This window comes from Microcaecilia unicolor, chromosome 13 (assembly GCF_901765095.1).
Source record: "Microcaecilia unicolor chromosome 13, aMicUni1.1, whole genome shotgun sequence".
Lineage (NCBI taxonomy): Eukaryota > Metazoa > Chordata > Amphibia > Gymnophiona > Siphonopidae > Microcaecilia > Microcaecilia unicolor.
The window spans coordinates 62,526,345-62,546,806 of record NC_044043.1 but is presented as its reverse complement, the minus strand read 5'-3'; the positions used below and the strand labels follow the sequence as shown (position 1 = coordinate 62,546,806).

The window sequence follows — 20,462 nt, the reverse complement described above, 5'->3', positions numbered from 1 at the left end:
TTTTTTTTTTGCTTTGATTGATCTGATTTTACTGGTTCTATGTTATATTTGTATGCATTATTTTTCTGCATACTGATACTTCTTTATTTCTGTAATCCACTCTGAACTGGCTAGTTGAGCAGAATATAAAAGACTTGAATTAAATTCCCCTATAGCTCTACTCCTGAGGCAGCCTTTGGGTGAAATGTGGCCATGTTGGGTACGTTTCAGTAAATCGCATCTCTCTTCATTTCCACTGGTCTACTTCATGTGTTGCTGGTTTTTCTTTATGACCTTAGGCAAGTCATTTCACCTTCCATTGCCTAAGCTACAACTTAGACTATGAGCTCACTTGGGCAGGGAAATAACTTGTGTGCTGGAGATCACTAATAAGTCAGTGAGAAGAAAGAGAACCCTGGCTGTACTTTTGTTTTTTTTTTTTAATTTATACTTTGTTGAAAAATTGGTAACATCATAATAAGCCTGTGACAAATACAAGCCAGAAGCAATCCATACTACATTTTTTAAAACTTTATTCCCCACTACCCTTCCCCCTGGATTATCTATACAACCACCAGCAGGCAGCCCTGCTGTACTTTAACCCACACTGTAGTGGACACGTAACAGGGAAGTTAAGTCGGAGGAGACAACTACACACATAGTTTGAGATTTTCAAAACTGTGTGTAGATTTGGTAGAAAAATAGTATCAGAAGATAAATCAGGTGCAATTCTCTGTGGATACTTTTTCTGTAGGCAGTTTTCAAAATAAAAGAACACACATATTTTCACTTTGAAAACTGCAGCAAAGACTGCAAATGTAAAAGGTACCTGTAGAGTTTGCAGTGATGCTGTGCAAAAGAGAGGGTAGTAAATTCAAGTTCTCAATGTATCATGCTGTTAGAAAGTTATAACAACTTCCCTCTCATTACGCATGCTGTCAATAGCAAGCTATCTCCCCATAGCCGTGCATGATACATTTGCTTCTTGGCTTTACCCATCACTGTGGTCCAGGTCCCACCATTCTCTCTTTTTCTTACTCATCTCCTCTCCCCTCCGGTCTCTCTTGCTCACCTTCAGCCTACTTTATCCTCTCTCTCCCAAAACCCAGCAGTCTAACCCTACTCCTTATCCAGTTAATCAGCCAACTCAGAGATAGATATACATATACAAGCATACACACATATATATCTATATATGTATATGCACATACATGTGTGTCTATGTATATATATATACATCCCCCTCCCTCGCAGAGCGATTAGATATAATTCCTTGAGACATGGTACGCATCTTTTCCCTACCTTCCCCCAGCTGGGTTCTCTTAGTGATCCAGGTATATTTAATTTTTATTCTTGTAAATTCTACTGTGAAATCAAATGATTTAACAGTATAGTTTTCTTAATGGTTGCTATTTAAGTAACACTTAGGGGCTTAGTTATCACCATGGGCTGCCATTAAGACACAGGTCCCATTTTATGCAACGACACTTAGAGGTCCTTTTACTAAGCTGCAGTAAAAGGGGGCCTGCGCTAGCCCCTTGTCTTTTTCTTGGCAAGCAATGGCTGTGCAGTAAGTGAACCACTTACCATGTGGCAATTTCATGGGGGAACGCTTACTGCCACCTTGCCAGGGCTCCCACGCTAACCCAGTGGTAACTGGGCAGCGCACCAGTGCTACAAAAATAGGACATATTTTTGTAGAACAGGAAATGACGTGCACTGGGGGTGAGAAACTACCACCAGGTTCCTGTGGTAGCGCAACAAGCCCATTGCTGCCCGCCAACTCTTTAGTAAAAGTGTCCCTTAGTTACTAAAAATAAGGTTAACAGTAAAATAACAAATCTTAACAGTAGCCCATATTGATAACTTCCCCACTTAGGATGGAATTCAATAAAGGGCACCTCTCTAGAAGAGCTACAAGCAGGTGTAAATGCCAGCACCCAAATTAGGCACACTCTGGGCAAATTCTGTAAATCTGCACAAAACTTTCTGGAACGCCTCCCTTTTCAGATACATGTAACTGAAGTTAGGCACTGTGCTTTATAGAATAGCATGCAGCGAGACGTGAACGCAAATATTTAAGACTCAAAGTTGGAAAGAAGAGAAAATGACAGCCAGCATGGTTAAAGGGTGAAGCAAAAGAGGATATTGCAGCCAAAAGATATTCCTTCAAAGAATGGAAAAAGGACCCAAATGAAGAAGATAAGAAGCAACATAAGCACTGGCAAGTCAGATGCAAAGCAATAATAAAGAAGACTTGAGGAGCGGTATTTGTGTAAGACTGGAGGGGGAGGGGTTGCCTGTGTAATTGAAGGAGGGGGATGGGTGTTTCTAATGTGCATCATTGCGTGTGTGTCTGAAGTGGGAGGAGTTGTATGTAGTGTGTGGTGTACATTACTAAGGGTAGGGCCAGGCTTGGGAGTTTAATATGTGTGGGGGAGGTTGAAAATGGGTGAAGGTAGGCATCTATATAACGTATGGCCTTAGTGTAATAGTGTGCCTTTTTTGATTGGGTTTTAGCACGCAACTGCTGGTGCTGATTCATCTTCTATATTTCAGCTTTAAAGCTCAGATTTGTGCTAAAAATGTGTTTTAAGCTGAATATTCTTTACATGCTGATGCAGAGAAAAGATCTATTTATGGAATTAAATGTCTAGTGCAAGAAACCACAAAGCTTGTAAAGGAGTTTGGTTAAAACTTGAATCCCGCTTTTTGCTTTTCGGTACTCGTTTTTTTTTTTTTTAAATAATAATAACCCGAGATGAGTTAAAGTTCATGTGGCTGTCCCACATGAACTTTATCTCATCTCAACATCATTCTGTATTTGTAAACACCAGAGACTGCAAATGCACCTCCGGTACGATATAAGTCACATTGAGCCTGCAAATAGGTGGGAAAATGTGGGATACGAATGCAACAAATAATAATAATTAAAAAAAAAAAAAAAAAGATTATGAAGAGATACTTGCCACACAGGTTAAAACTCACAGTAGCAACTTTTTCAAATACATCAGAAGCAGAAAGCCTGTGGGACCGTTAGATCATGAAGGAGCAAAAGTGGCACACAGGGAGGCCAAGGCCATAGCAGAGAAACTGAATAAATTCTTTGCTTCGGTCTTTACGGAAGAAGATGTAAGATTTGCTTGTACCGGAAATGGGTTTCAAGGGTGATGATTCAGAGGAACTGAAAGAAACCTCTGTGAACCTGGAAGATTCACAAATTGACATATTAAAGAGTAGTAAATCACCTGCACCAGATGGCATACATCCAAGGGTACTCAAAGAACTCAAGCATGAAATTGCAGATCTGCTGTTAGTAATATATAACCTGTCATTAAAATCGTCCGTAGTACCTGAAGATTGGAGGATGGCCAATGTGACGCCAATTTTTTAAAAGGGTTCCGGGAGTGATCTGAGAAATTACAGACCGGTAAGCCTGACTTCAGTGCCAGCAAAATAGTGGAAACTATTACAAAGAATCAAATTACGGAATACACAGACAAACATGGTTTAATGAGACAGAGTCAGCATTGTGTTCAGCCAAAGGAAGTCTTGCCTCATCAATCTGCTTCATTTCTTTGAAGGCGTGAATAAACATGTGGATAAAGGTGAGTCGGTTGACGTACTATATCTAGGCTTTCAGAAAGCTTTTGATAAAGTTCCTCTTGAGAGACCCCTGAGAAAATTAGAGTCATGGGCTGAGGCAAGATTTTCGTGTGGATTAGGAATTGGTTATTGGACAGAAAACAGAGGGTAGGGTTAAATGGCCATTTCTCTCAATGGAGGAGGGTGAACAGTGGAGTCCCACAGGGATCAGTACTGGGACCAGTGCTATTTAACATATTTATAAATTATATGGAAATCGGAACGACGAGTGAGGTGATTAAATCTGCAGATGACACAAAACTATTCAAGGTCGTTAAAACACATGCAGACTGTGAGATGTTGCAGGAAGACCTTAGGAAATTGGAGGACTGGGTATCCAAATGGCAGATGAAATTTAATGTGGATAAATGCAAGATGATGCACATTGGAAAGAATAATCCGAATCATAGTTACCTGATACTAGGGTCCACCTTAGGGGTCAGCACTCAAGAAAAATATCTAGGTGTTGTAGATAATACGCTGAAATCTTCTGCTCAGTGTGCGGCAGTGGCCAAAAAAGCAAACAGGATGCTAGAAATTATTAGGAAAGGGTTGGTGAATAAGACTGAAAATACTATAATGCCTTTGTATCGCTCCATGGTGCGACTGCACCTTGAGTTTTGGTCGCCTTATCTCAAAAAACATATAGTGGAATTAGAAAAGGTTCAAGGAAGAGTGACCAAAATTATAAAGGGGATGCAACTCCTCTCATATGAGGAAAGGCTAAAGAAATTAGGGCTGATCAGCTTGGAAAAGAGGCTGATGAGGGGAGATATGATAGAGGTCTACAAAATCCTGAGTGGTGTAGAACGAGTAGAAGTACATTTATTTTTTACTCATTTCAAACGTACAAAGACAAGGGGACACTCAAGTAAGTCACATAGAAATATTTTTAAAACGAATAGGAGGAAATATTTTTTCACTCAATGAATAGTTAAGTTCTGGAACCCTTTGATGGAGGATGTTGTAACAGCAGTTAGCGTATCTGGGTTTTAAAAAGGTTTGGACAAATTCCTGGAGGAAAAGTCGATAGTCTTCTATTGAGGCAGACATGGGGAAACAACTGCTTGCCCTGGGTTTTTGTAGCATGGAATGTTGCCACGATTTGGGTTTCTGCCAGGTACCCATGACCTAGCTTGGGCACTGTTAGAGGATACTGGGCTAGATGGACCATTGGTCTGACCCAGTACTCATATGTTCTTATGTAATTGAGCGTTAGCACCTAATTATTGATGTTGGACATGGATATTTGGGTGCACTATGTGGAATCAGAGGGTTAGTGATTGAACTGCAACTGCTCTGGGTTGCTATGTGTACTGCTTCCTAGTGGTAATGAAACATGACAATATCTATTGTGGGACAGTGACACCCTGTGGATCAGATGTAAAATCCAGCCTTTAAATTTGTTGATAATGTATCCAACCATTACATGTCGCTATCACAACATTTGTTGCATTTTAGAATTCTTTCCAAACCAACAGAATGTTTGAGAACTGTTCCATTTAAATCATCTTTCCCCTCCAGGTCACAGACAGACAGAAATACATTAAACACAAAGGCATCACAAATACAGACACACAAATAACAACATAGTAGATGATAGCAGATAAAAGACCTGTATGGTCCATCCAGTCTGCCCAACAAGATAAAACTCGTTACACATGGTATGATGCGATACATCATATGTATAACTGATCTTGATTTATCCTTGCCATTTTTAGGGCACAGACCACAGACGTACACACATGCAAATGCAGAGGGGCTGCTTTCCACAGAAAAACAATGATGGCAAATAAATACCATATGGTCAATTCAGTCTGCCCATCCATACCAACTTCTAATCCTCTGTGCTAATCCCATGCCTTCTAGAACTCAAATACAGTCCTCATCTTCACCACATCCACTTGTTTGATATGTTCATTAATGCAAAGACCAGCTACTTCGCTGTATAATGTAGTAGATGCTGTACACTGTTTTTTTTATATTCTTCTTTGTATGACACAAACACAACACTGAGCATGGTCAGATTATTACCTGGCTCTTTCAACAGGCGTTCAGAGAGACTGACCGTTGGCACCAGCTACACAATCCCAAGCAATCCTATCTTTTACCTTTAATATACATTTTGATTGATTTTCCCCTGCCCACCCTTTCCTCTTTTACTCCCCGTTTTTGACCCTTCCCTTTATTTGACTCTTAGTGTGACTGATTTGCTTTCCTATGTTATAATGGATTTCTTTTCTCTCTTTATTATAGCCCGTACACTGCTCTGCTGGTCAGTTAAAATGGTATAGAAAGTTTTGGAAATAAATAAATAAAATGTGTTATCAATGCTGGCATGTCAGATTACCACATATACCTCGCTAAATAATTTACAACTAGTCATGGCTCTAGAAGAATTCATCTCAAGAACGAAGGAATGTTTTAAAGATCTTCTTAAAATAGACGGGGAGCAAAATGAGCAATTCCACAAGTTAAGATGTTTGTAGGGAACATTCTCCCTGCATTGTTTCATGGCTCCGGAACAGCTAGATATCCCATTCTTTTCTTGAAATTTTGTTCTTGCATACATATGATAAGTGGTTGTGTACAAAGATCTCATGAAGTGCTAAAACAGCTCAGTGATGGTGGATTGATCTAGCTACCTGCACCCTATCCTCTCTCCTTGTGCTTGCAGTTTGTATTGCAATAGTTTATATTTGTTTATGTTTATTAGATTCTTGATATACCACCTTTCTGTTATATAACCATGGCAGGTACTTTCTCTGTTCCCAGTTGGCTCACAATCCAAGTTTTTGTACCTGCGGCAAATGACTTGCTCAGGGGCACGAGGATCCGAGTTAGGATATAAAGCCCTTCAGTATGCTGATACGATAGGTGGCCAGGGGTATCCACTTGATTTGAAATCTGCCTGCTGATTCTTGACCTGTTTGTGTGTGTCTGCCTGATTTTAAGGTCAAAAAACAAGGACTGTCTCTTGTGGTTATGTGTACAGCACTGTGTATTCCTAATAGCACAGTGGTAACAGAAAGGCTCTCACTTAGTGGTGCTGGAACATGGTGATGTCACTTTTGTTTGTAAGAGATTTAGAAAAAAATAAAAAGGGAGGGAAGATGCCACAGGTACTCAAACAAACGTTTTGCACCAATTAAAGTTTTTATGGCCTAAAACATTGGTTTAAATGGTTAAATACTGGTTCACTTTTTTAATGTGCCTGGTCATTCCCATTTTTCAACTAAAGATGAGGTTAAATAGCTTGTAACAAAGCACCCTGTTTTGAAATATTTGAGAAATTCTTTTTAAAAGGTTGCCATTTATGAACATTGTTTGCTATGCACAATGGAGACCATGATTTTGTTCTGCACAGCTCAGAGGGAATGCTGGACTAGGAGTCCAGTCATGCTCCTACCATTGAGGGATGTTCATCCATATTATTATTATTAGTTACATTTATACCCCACATTTTCCCACCTATTTGCAGGCTCAATGTGGATTACAAAGTATCGTAATGGTGATTGCCATTACAGTTGATAACAAATACAAGGCTGTGTTATGGTCACATGTAGAACTGTTTCAGGCATCATGGGGGCGAGGATAATAGATTGTCCAGTACGATCATAGATTATCTTGTGTTGCTGGGTGTGGGGATTTATGTTGGATCGGTGGGATAAGCTTTTTTGAAGAGGAGGGTTTTCAGTGATTTCCTGAAGTTTAGGTGGTCATGTATTGTTTTCACTGCATACAGGAGTCCATTCCATAGTTGTGCGCTCATGTAGTAGAAGCTAGATGCATGAGTTGTTTTATATTTTAGCCTTTACAGTTTGGGAAATGTAGGTTTAGGTATGATCGTGCTGATCCGAGTCTGTTTCTAGTTGGTAGATCAATGAGGTCTGTCATGTATCCTAGGACTATGCCGTAGATGATTTTGTGGACTGAAGTGCAGATTTTGAAGATGATAGGTTCTTTGATTGGGAGCCGTGCAGCTTTTTGCATTGTCAATTGCCAGCAGGTCCTGCAGAACTTCCATGGGACCTGCCTGCCCCTCACAATTGAAAATGTGATACTGATGCACCACTTGCACCAACAGGAACATGGGCAGAAGACTCCTCTGCAGCATAGTGTTCTTGTCCAGTCCCCATATTGCTTCTTCTGACTATCCCATACAATCTCATCTGTACTCTTCCAGTAACTGTCATGTCTATCTCTGCCTTTCCTTTTGAAATTAAAAATGTCCCATCCTACAGTTTTAAAAACATTTTTCTCGTACTCAGTCCTTTTTTTATTCTTGTAAGCACCATATATACTAAACTATGCATCGAAAAATGTAAGCAAAAAAATCCTGCAAAAACCCGGGGGAGCAATACCTCTATCCATTAAATGAATAGGCTGCAGGTCGGAAGTTCTTTTTTGCTATTGCTAAGTGACAAACTGCTTAGGACAGGGTGAGAGCTCTGACACTGGTGAGGAGAAATACGGACAGCAGCTGTGCAGTTATCCCTCTCTCATTCTCTAATACCCTCTTTCCTAACAATTTCACTACAATGGAGGTTCAGAGACTGGTGGGAACAGGGTAGAGAGAAAGTATTGTGGTCAGACTGGGAAACGTGTGTGTGTGCATGAACTCACTACCCCACCAGGGGAACACTCCTCGAAAAGGGTGGGAAACTGAATTTTAATATGCCCTTGAAAAGAAACCTGTGTTTTGACAGGAAAACGGTGAAAGCCAAACGGCAGGCACTTACTAGATTGAAAGAAACAACCAATCAAGAAAATCAACCTAAACAAATTGATCGGAAAAGAAAAGTTAGTGCTAGGTAGGGATCCAGTCTCCACATTTTCTGATTTAAGGGAAAATTAAACTCAATGTCAATGCCACCCTTTCTCACACATCCCTCAGCAAAACACCCCAGTCACACTCAACTATTCTCACACCCCCCCACTCACACTCACCCATTCTAATACAGCACTCAGCAAAACACCTCACTGACACTCACCTGTTCTCACGCTCCCCTCAGCAAAACCATCCCAATCACACACCCCATAACAGCACAACCCAATCACACTCACCCCTCAGTACCACACCCCCACTGACACTCACCTGTTCTCACACTCCAGAGTAGCACACCTCAATGCACTCACCTCTCAGCAGTACACCCCCACTCACACACCACAGAATAGCACAACCCCACTCACTCTCATCCGTTCTCACACCCCTCTCAGCAAAACACCCCCACGCACCCACTCACACACCCTCAGCAAAACACTCACACTCACCCATTTTCATACCCCTCAGCAAAACACCCTCACTCACACACCTCTCAGAAAACCCCCACTCAAACACTCTTCACCAGTACATCCCCATTTACACTCATTCATTCTCACACTCACCCCTCACCAGCACACCCCCTCACATCCCCTTAGTAGCACACCCCCATTCACACTCAGTCTCACCCCCCTCCCTCAGTAGTACACCACCACTAACACACCCATTCACACACCTCCCCTCAACGGTACCAACTCCTCAGTAGCACACTCTCATTCACTCTCACCTAATTTTAACATACCCATTCACACTCACTCTCAACAGTACACCCTCACTCAGCCACTTTCACATACCCCTCAGCACTGTCAATGTTTAAGGCTCACTTAAAGTAGAATATATTTAAAGCAGATCATAGTTTTTTGGGCCAGTCATGTATCCAGATACTAAATATTTTGTTTTCTATCCAGGGCTGTTGAAATCACAAAAAAATAAAATACGACTTGCAGATCAGCATAAAAGGCAGGCTAAACTAAGAGCTGATGAAACGCCAGTTGAAAATCAAAGGCGACTTGAGCATCAAAGGGAAAGGCAAGCTCAAATAAGGAGTATTCAAAACCAACAAGAAAATGGAATACGACTTCAGTACCAAAGACAAACAAGCTTCTATCAGAGTGACCAGACAGCAAAACGCTCAATGTTTAGAAAGTAATTGTAAAAGAGAAGCCACTAGAAGACTATTAACAAAGTCAAATTTATAAGGGGCAGCTTCTTCTTACAACGAACGAATATGAAGAGACTCCTCAACTGAGCATTGGCAAAATGAACATCATCTGCAAATCATGTTGTGCACCTATTCTTTATGCTTTATTTCTTGCATTAAAGACATCAAACAAAATGTAACAACCATCATAAATGAGTTAAAAACACATACTTATATATAAACCTTGCTTTTCTCAGTTACAAAGTACTAACCTATCGCTGAGTAACAGCGGAGACAGCTAGTCAGCAATAATTCCCCCCCCCCCCCCCCCCCCAGCATGCACTTCTGTTGACAGCACCACAACCCCCCCCCCCCCCCCTGTTCGCTGGTTGGCTGGCTGTGTACCTTCTGTATTCAAAAATGTTCTATGCAGCAATGGCACTGCAGTGTACACTGCCTGAGTGCGTCCTCTGAGCTATACTGCCCCCACCAGGGAGAAAGACGTGTTGGCTCGGGGGGGGGGGGGGGGTCAAATTTGGCTGTGTCACTTAACCAAATGGTTACCTTATATACTCAACTTATACACCGGTCACATCAATTTTGGCCATTAGTAACAAAACTGCCCTCAATGTATAGTTAAGTATATATGGTACTTTTACCACCTCTCTCTTTGCTCCTTCTATAGTCCTGATCTCGGCTCTATTGCTCTACATTATGCCTCTTTTTATATGTTGCCTTATTTTACAGATAAGAACATAAGCATAGCCATACTGGGTCAGATCAATGGTCCATCTAGTCCAGTATCCTATTTCCAACAGTGGCCAATCCAGGTCACAAGGACCTGGCAGAAACTCAGTTAGCAGCAACATTCCATGCTACCAATTTCAAGGCAAGCAGTGGCTTCCCCCATGCCCATTCTCAATAACAGACCATGGACTTTTTCTCCAGGAACTTGTCCAAACCTTTTTAAATCCAGATACGCTGACTGCTGTTATCACATCCTCTGGCAGCGAGTTCCAGAGCTTAACTATTCGTTGAGTGAAAAAGTATTTCCTCCTATTTGATTTGGATTGTTACTTGATTGGTCATAAGTTTGTATAATCCCATGCTATGAGATAAAGTGCTATGAAACTTCACTAAAAAGATCCAGAAAATGAGACAATGAAAAATAAGTGTAAGGAAAGAAATGGGAGAGCAGAACAGAGGAAAGAAAAGGCGGGGGGGGGGGGGGGGGGGGGGGGGGGGGGCAACAGGAGAAGAGGGTGATCAGAAGAAAATAAAATGCAACTTATTTCATGCATTCTGTTTAGGAAATAATAAGCAAGCCAGTTGCTCAATAAATGAAATATTACACTCAAGCAGGTTCCAACTTGCCACCAACAAATATCAGCAAATGCACTTACCTCTTCTACTGATACAGGCAAGATGACACGACTGAAAGAAAAAGAAGATACGGAAATGAGAAGCATCAGGGCTCCAGCAAGCTGGAGGGTTCATTTCAGACTGCTCCACCTCTCCCACCACCAGAAAGTTAATTACAAAATTGTAGTTTAGCCTCTAGCGAAATGCATAAAAATCACACCCTTACTCAAGTCACTGTTCCTCCCTTTCTCATAACCCTCAACTTCCATGCTTTCTTTTTCAAATTCCTGATAATACAGTGTATTGGAATAAAAATGTATAAATTAATCAGATTGTAAACTAAATGGTGATAAATGTCTTTCCCTACTCTTCCTTCAGAAAAGTGAGTTATTTGCATGTAGTGGATTGGATTCTGGATTTACCATAGTTATTGATCTTTTCAAAGCCCATACTCAAGGCAAGTTACAAATTCAGGTCCAGCACATAGGTTCCTATCCAAAAGAGCCTACAGTTTAAGTCAATGGAGGGTGAAGTGACTTGACTATCATTGTAAGAGAAGTAGGTTTTGAACCAATTTCCAGCCCGCTGCTACCATTACTTGACTATTCTCCTACTCGGTTTTCCCATTGAACAGCTGACTTTAGCTTCTTCCACTTTGTCCTGACTGCGGCTCCTGCTATTTAAAAAATTAATTCTGCCTAGTTCCTTATCATCTCCTTTAATTATACTTGTAGAATGCTCATGACCAGAGAAAATTTATATACACCACAATTTAAAAACAGCATTTGTAAAATGCTCAGATTAAGAAGCATTTTGATAGAAAGTACTGCTGTATAGGTAGCGTGAGCCCCAGAGATACAGTGAAGCCACAACTGTCTGGCAACAAAGGATTCTGCCACTCTGGCTCAGTAATCCAACCTCACAAGGCCACTTCCACAGTACCAGAAGTATCTCTTCTTTCAGATGAACTTTCTCTGCTGCTAAACAAACATTCAGCTAAGGATATTTACTCTTCACAGTGTACTGACCATACAAAGAATTTAAAAGCTAAATGGAAAATCATTCTGGAGAAAGAAATGTAGCCACAATATGTTCTGCAAACACAGGGCTTGATTTACTAATCTTTGTTAATGCAAGTTATTAGTAAAAAGGCCCCACTGACAAAAATGGGGTCTATGTTAAATAGCAAGTGAGAAAGTGCAATAATGTGCTTTAATACCTTAACACAGGTTAGTAAAACTAACCTATTGTGTTGGAAAACCCTTGTACATGTGACTTATAACCACTAAGGCATCCTAAAACTCTACCTACAAGTATCATGATTCACTTTCCTGGCTTACATCCTGCTCACCTTCTACCACCACTGAAATTGGAATGTACAGATCCCCCTTGATCTCCATTTTAAAAATCCCATTGCTCAATTCAATTCAATTCTTGTATATTGCTAATATCCCCTTTCAAGGGTTCAGTGCGGTTTACATTCTAGGTGAGACAAAAGCAAATAAAGAAAAGGAGTCAGTAATCATAAATGAACTACCATAAAGTTCAGTATTTTAGAAAAAGGAATAAAAACTATCCAAAGGAGAAAATATCTTTTTAACACCTTGCTGGCCAAAGTAATATTTAAGTGATAGATACCCGTTATCAGTGATCAGCCCATTGGCATATAAAACCCTGGCCAATGACAGATTCTGCAACCAGTTCTAACTGCAGGGAAAGCCATCCCACTCCTATGAGAGCTTGTTTTCCTTTAAGGGCATACTGAGGTCAATATGCAGCAAGGCAGATGCTAGGTAAAGACAGCCGGAGAGATTTAAGCATATTTTGAGTTACACTATCTGAACATAACTGCATATAGCCTTTTAAATATCAGCCTCACATAGAAATGCAATAACAACATTTTTAAGACAAATATGTTGAATCTTGAGTTTTGAAGATTACACATAATTCATTAGTATCCTTTCATTCAAGCCCTAAAATAATGGACACTTCCCACTCACTCAGGAGTACCATTAACATGACCCACCTAAATAAGATCCTTTTCTACAGACATCTTTCATTTTGCTTCTTCCCATTACACTTTTATTTGATCTCCAGGCTGTTCACTACATATAGAATCTTTGCCCTGACTTACTAACCAATACACCTTTTAAGTGCCTCTGTGGTTTGGGTTCATCAGACGACCATTATTTTCAGAACAGACCTTCTATGATGCACCATCAGTGGTTATCACTGGGATCATCTGTGCTTATGAAATTCTAGCTTGTTTTCCCTCTACTGAGAAACTGTTTCATGCCTTTTCTGTGAAGAAATATCTTACTAGTAGCCACTCATAAAACAGGTGTGACAGCTCCAGCCCCCACGCCCAAAGACACTGGTACTGCTGTCCCTTTCTTTCTGCAGCTGCTTCATCCAGCTCACCTGGGGCAATCCAGCTGGTCACAGTTGTTTGCTTGATCACCAACCCATGCAGGGTGGAACAAGCATTAGAAACATAACAAGTAGGAGAAAGGAAACAATACTATCAGCAGAGTTAGGGGGAAGGACAGTGTTTGCACAACTGCAGTTGTTTTATGGGTGTCTGCTTGTAAGAAAACATTTCTTTATGCTCTAAAACTCTATGCTCTAAGTCTCGGCACCTGTTTGGCTACTCACTGCTTCAGGTACTGTAGATTCTATTGAACAGATGGATGCTAAAGACAACAGGAAGAATGAGGGGGCTAAAAGACAGCAACAGATAAGGAGACCATCTCTTCTCAGACAAGGACCTAATGATTATGGGGGTGCCAATGCATGCTGGCACTGATGACACATGTGGCTGATTATACCTCCTCTTTTTCTACATGAGCTAATACAAGAGCAAGACAGATGTCTTTATTTGGCTCTGAGAAGGAAAAATGTTTATCTGTCAAGCTCCCTCTCCCATTCCCAAACCTTTGAGGTCTAGACACATACCTAGTTTGCTATGCTTTATTCCTGTCAGCCTCTGATACAGCTTTCAGAACTGGGCACTATACTTTAGGGGGGTCTTTTACTAAAGATTAGCTTGAGTTATCTGCAGCAGTGCCCATTTTATTCTTAAGGGCCCTGCTGTAGATAACTCGAGCTATCCTTTAGTAAAAGACCCCCTGGATTAGGCATCACCAATGACCACTACAGAGGTATTATCACATTTTTGTCTCTACTACATCGCAGCATCCCTCCATTACTAGCCACTGCCTCATCACACTGTTTTGCTACCTTGAGTTTATCTGATAAAAGATAACTCCTCCTTACACTCTGATTCCTTGGCATCCTAATGAAGAACAATCTCTCCCTTCTAGTCATCTAGGCCCATCGCCTTTCCCATCTTCCTTCTCTCCCGGCCTCTTGATCCCATCATCTGTCAAACAGTTACAGAACCCCCTATCTCTTCTCAAGGTTCACCTCGGGATGCCCATCTTCTACCAGGATTGTTTCTCGCACAGTTAACGCGTGCGCGCTCTCTCTCCCTCCTTCCTGCCCATTTGCCGCCTCCTCCTCCTCATACCCCATCCCGGTACTCACTACTCCTTGATGAGCACCATGGCAGCGCCGCTCCGCGCCGCCGAGACTGAAGGTTACCGACCAACCCGCACTTCCTCGTACGCACCGCACGTGGGCGGGGCGTTGCCGCGGTTACCAGTACGTCACGCGCTACCTCCGCCTCGCCTACTTCCTGCGGCAGTTTTCAAGAGGCGGGGTTAGCGGTGTATTTGCTGGGTAAAACCAAAGCCAAGGAGGTAGCATTAACCTCCTTGTGGAAACCATTTAGGTTAATCTCTGTTTCCACTCCCCCCGCACAGCCGTCATCCAATACACTCAAGCAAACCTATGAGCTGCTGCATCTCTTTGTCGTTCTTAATTGTTGGTAGCATTTCCTTCTAACCGGCCACACGTAACTGCCCACATGTGCGCATGTAGCCGGTCTAGCCGGCCAGAATCTGGCTGGCTAGATTAGAAGGTGGTCAACTACGTGTGTAGCCAGTTAGAAGGAAATGTTACCAACATTGAAGAACGACAATCAGGATGCAGCGGCTCATAGGTTTGCTTGCTTTGTTTTGAGTGTACTGGATGACGGCTGCGCGGGTGGGGGGGGGGGGGTGGAAACAGAGATTTAGGTTTGAACGTGTTCACGTCACTTGGTCTCCTGACTATTAAACCCCCTTGGTTATGACTCATAACCAAGCCTCATAACTCTTGTCTATTAAACCTCCTTGGACTAGATAGCCTCATAACTTATGAGGCTATCTAGTCCAAGGAGGTTTAATAGACAAGAGATGACGTGACGTCAAAACGCTGAAACTGAGTTTTCCCTTCCCATCGCAGCCGTCATCCCCATATATTCAAACAAAGCAAGCAAACCACTGAGCTGCTGCATCTACGTTGTTCTTGATTGTTGGAGTAGCATTATTTAATCATCTCACTTATATTTTCAAACATGCCAGCTTGTGCAGCATACGGAAGTACACAGAGGAAGCATAAAAACGGGATAACTTTTCATAGGTAGATTAGTAATTTATTATAAATCTTAATCAGTGGTCAGTTGGAGGGGGCTGGTTACAGGGACACCTTAGCATGTGTTATATTCGTGCAGAGATGTTTTTTTCGGTAATGGGCCGCTTAAACAGACATCATGTTATGAGAATCAGGTGCTTAACATTCAGAGTTTCTATCTATTTATTTATGGCATTCATATCCCACATTTAACATGTATTAGGTTGAAACCTGGGAGCATTTTAAAGCTTTTTTTTTACCTGTGCCTAAACGGTTTGTGGGAACTTGCTCTTTCTATTTTGAAAAATGCAGCTCCTTGTGACTCTGGGCAAGTCATTTAACCCTCCAGTGCCCCTGGTACAAAACAGTACCTGAATATATGTAAACCACTTTGAATGTAGTTGCAAAAACCTCAGAAAGGCGGTATATCAAGTCCCATTTCCCTTTCCCTATATTATAAAAATACACTTAATATTGTAAATTACTATTATTTACTGCTGGTTGATATACAGCAGAAGTTAACCATCAAGTCAACGTCATGCTTTGTAATATAATTTTTAATAGCATTTTCTCAGTCATTACCCAAATACAAATAAAATTATAATGTTAATTATATGACTGTGTCTGCCTCTTACGGTAGCTTTTGTTAATTAAAACCATGTCAGAAAAATATTTGCAAGTGCAATTTTATTATGCAGGAAAACAATAAACCGCCAAAATACAAAATAGCAAGCAGCACAGTATTAGTCACCACATTAATATAAAGTTGATTTAGTGGAAAATAAATCTGTTGGCTGCCTGTTATGTGAATATTCCATCACTGTTTAATTATTGCTACCAAGTATTTATGGCATATGCCTTAAACATAGATTGTTTACATTTGTTTATCTAAACCTTACATGCACATGGTATTGCTTATTAAACCCGAAGGCAAAACCAAAGTGTGGTTAAACAATTTGGTATAAACTGTGTTGTTTATGACTTTATTTGTTATGAAATGCTTTGAGTCCTACTGATCTGTACATCTGTTGTGTTATTTTGGCGGGTGGAAACAGGTGGGCTTATAGGGAGGGAGGGGAGTACTGGAGGGGAAGGGTTCTTGGAGTAAAAGTGTTGCAGGAATGGATGCATGAATTTGTGATGCTTCAGGAGTCAGACAGCACACACCAGTATGAGAGAAAAATCTTCTTTATTTGCCAGCAAACAAAGCAAGACATCAGTTCTAGCTCTCTTCTCCTCTGTCTCAGCTCTCTGTGTCTTTGTCTCAGCTCTCTTCTTATGCTGTCTTCTCCTTCTTCTGTCTGTTCCTTCTGTCCTTCTCTTTCTTCTGAGCTCCTTCTGACGTAAACTGCTTCTGCTCCTACTTAAATAGGGTCCTAAGCCCTCCTCCTAGCCTAGCCCCCTTTACTCCCAATTGGTTAAGAAATTGATTGGCTACCTTGCCTCAACCAATCATTACTTTTGAAATATCAGTTACATAGGTTCCAGACATCCTAAACTGACCTCTGACCTGGGGCCCCTTAAGCCAGACATTTGGTCTCCAGTCTCTTACATGTTATTATGATTGATTTCTCATATTCCTAGTACTAACTGCTAACTAAACTCTGGCATTCATTAAAGGGGTCAAAAGCCAATCTTACTTAATAGCATACATATCAGGTTATTACTTCCAGGAGGCCAGTCCTACACTTAGCTATAATTAATCAAGGAGAAGAGAGCTGACTAGTTCTGACCTTTTTCACCTATCAGCTTATACATTGAACCAGCCAGAACTATGGCTAAGTCAAACCACATGTTGATCTCCTCAACTGCAGTCTTAAACAGCAGACAAAGAGTAATACAGAATTTAACAGATATTCTACACAGACACAAACCTTATTAATTTACACAGAATCAGTATTTCTTATAAGACATATTCTAAATATCAAAAACTTGTAAATACTAATCTATTGCCTCTCTCTTTAAATAGTATTTTCTATCTAAGCATTTTAAACTACAATTAATCATATGTCTGGCTCATTCCTTTATTCATTCATAATAGTTTACAGCTGTGCCAGCTAGCATTGGCAATTCACAAGGGACAGAGTTTCATTTCTCACTGACCTTTCCTAACCTTAGCTCGGCCAAGCTAGACATTGAAATAATATGAACCATCTGGCATACCTTCACTTTAGTTGCAAAGTAAAAAGTTAGAATTCTAACTTCAAGCTTTTAATATCATTTCTCAGAGTTAACACTTTCTTTGCCCGCTGCCTCATTCCCCCCTTTGAGACTAAAATCAGCTTATGCAGAGATAAGTCTCACAACTCAAACTCTGGAGATTATAGTGATCCTAATTAGGAATGGACTTGTGAATCACCATTACCCTACTTGTTAAGGTTCGACGGCATACTGCCGAAGCACATGAGGCCAGGAAACAAAACAAAAACCCTGCTAAAACTAAGACTATTAGGGAAATGAACAAGGGACGTATCCAGGAGGTCAATGACCACCACCAGGAGGTAAGATCTAATCCTCCTCGGTAATCCTCCACATTAAGGCTGGCCAACTGTAGGACTTTATCCATAGCATGCCTAACTACATGCGTCCTATTTATGACAATAGTACAGCACTCTGAAGAATTTAGCACTGTGCAGAGGCCACCCTGAGCTGCAAAGAGGTAGTCAAGGCCCATACGATTATACCGAGAAACTATACTTAATTCATTAATTTGATCCTGCAATGCATTGACTACCACGTTCAGCTCATGAACTAAAACATGGAGTAGGGACTGAAGTCTCCGAGTAGCCATACCTAGTTCAGTAATACCCGCTACCGGGCCTCCAATTGGAATCCAGGCCGTGGCAGAAAGGGCTACAAGTCTCTTTTTAGTCAGAGGATAAGTAGAATTAATATACTGGAGGGCTAATTCAATCGCCTCATCCTCTGTGGCAACGGAGGAGGGTAAGGACAAAGCCTCTCGCTTAGAGCGGTGCGGGGATAGTGGCTTAAGAGGAATAACTTTAGGAAAATAATTCAAGGTTACCAATACACAAAAATCATATGTGGCGGGAAGAATCATGTGGAGGACATTATCACAGAGCCAGTAATGACCAAGGAGAGGGTGAGGAAAGTTCCCAATAAATGTTGGCTCAGGCTGGACAGGGTACTTAGGGTGCCCATAATGCGAGCCCCTATCCCAGGGGGAACGAAGACGAAATGGAGACTTTGCACACCATAGGCGCCAATCCCCAATTGTGACAGGCTGCTCATTTGTTAATAACTCTTCATACCCCGGGGACTTATGAAAGTAGAAAATAAGCTTGGACACTATAGTCTTCTCAGTGGTACGCTTAGGAGCCAGATAATCACCTGGGTCATAATCTACAGGTATGGTAGCAGGGCACATAGGAGTACCTGGAGAAACTACCCACACAGATTCTCCTTTTTCTGGGAGAACATTAGTATAGTTACAGGGAATGGGAAGAACAGTTGAGATGCTTCTTGTTAAACAAAACACTCCAGAGGCTGGATAGGGAGACGTAAAAACTGGCCTTAGAGAAGATTCAGAGGGGGAAGTAGCATTATAAAAGGACCACCAAGTATAATCCTGGCTCCAAGGGCCTGAACTCGAAAAGTAGGGAGGTATAAGAGCTGGGAGTTGCACAGGGACAGGTACAGCTGGGACATCTGTGGTATAAGGAGAAAATCGGGAACACACAATACAAGGGGAAGTAATCTTTGCCTGGCTAATTAGTTCCTGGACAGAGTGTAACCAAAGGTTGGAGCGAGTTGGGGTATTAGGAACAAGGAGGCAAGGAGTAGAAAACAACAAAAGCATCCAAACTACTAACATTTTCTTTCTTCCTAATCTAAAACAAATACAGCAAACTAATTAAGCAATAATATTTCAACAGTCTGTGCTAATCACAGATTACTCTCATATAGTGTTCTCAGTCTTTGAGTTCTTATACCAGTTGGGATAGACCCTCAACTGACAAGGATCAAGCTCTCAAATTCCAAGAAAGCCAGAATCAGAGCAAGAAAGAGTCTCAGTGTGAAGCCGAAGTTCAGCCGCTCCTGCAGTATGCAGTTGACCCTTCTTTTCAGCTAGTAGATTCTTTGGTTCGGGTCAAGCGCAACTTCAATGGCTCCGCTGGATCTCTTTCTGCTCTCCACTGTCTAGGCTCCGTCTGATCCGTGCTGGGCTCAGTCTGGTCAGCAGACTTAATTCGAGACCAATGGACCCATGGAGTTATCCCTGCGACCTTCACAGCTGTAGGAGTAGAAAGCAAAACAGTAAAAGGTCCTTTCCATCGGGGCCCCAAAGGCTGAAGCCTCCAATCTTTCACCCAAACTCTATCCCCTGGCAGGAAGGAATGTACCTGAGCCTGGAAGGGGACAGGGTTTATTTCTCTCACATAAGACTGAAGCTCAGAAATTATCTTACCCAGGAGGGCTACCTGCTCCTGCACCTGGGCAGACCCTATAATCCCTATGTCTCCCTTAATTCCCTGTAAAATGGCTGGGGGCTTCCCATACACAATTTCAAAGGGAGAAAGGGCTGTTCCTTTAGTTGGAGTGCATCGGAGGCGGAAGAGGGCTAGTGGCAATGCCTGTGGCCATTTCAATTGGGTTTCCTGACAAATCTTTGCTAGGCTATTTTTCAAAGTTCTGTTTGCCCGCTCAACCTGCCCTGAACTCTGGGGACGATAGGCACAATGCAATTTCCAGGTAATGCGCAATGCGCGGGACAGGGCCTGAAGTGTAGCTTCAACAAAGGCGGGACCATTATCTGAACCTATGGCAAGGGGCAGTCCATACCTGGGGATGACATCCCTAAGGAGGGCTCGAGCTACTTCTGTGGCTTTCTCAGTGACTGTAGGATATGCTTCCACCCACCCAGAAAAGGTACAGACCATGACTAAGAGGTATCGGAACCTACCACTCCTGGGCATTTCTGTGAAGTCTATAACTAGGGACTCAAAGGGTGTTAGTCCTCTAGACTGAACTCCTGGT

At 41.6% G+C, this 20,462-nt stretch overlaps 1 protein-coding gene across 1 annotated transcript in view; it reads right to left on the bottom strand.

Annotated features, from left to right (window-relative positions):
• The window catches only part of PITPNA (phosphatidylinositol transfer protein alpha), a 47,172-nt gene extending 32,574 nt beyond the window's left edge, over positions 1-14,598 (bottom strand). The window contains exons 1-2 of the mRNA XM_030222289.1: positions 14,496-14,598; positions 10,991-11,021 (exon numbers count right to left, since the gene is read on the bottom strand). Of these exons, the coding sequence (XP_030078149.1) occupies positions 10,991-11,021; positions 14,496-14,515 (51 nt within the window). The 5' untranslated portion in view covers positions 14,516-14,598. The remainder of the gene's footprint in view (positions 1-10,990; positions 11,022-14,495) is intronic.
• Positions 14,599-20,462: the final 5,864 nt, after the last annotated feature.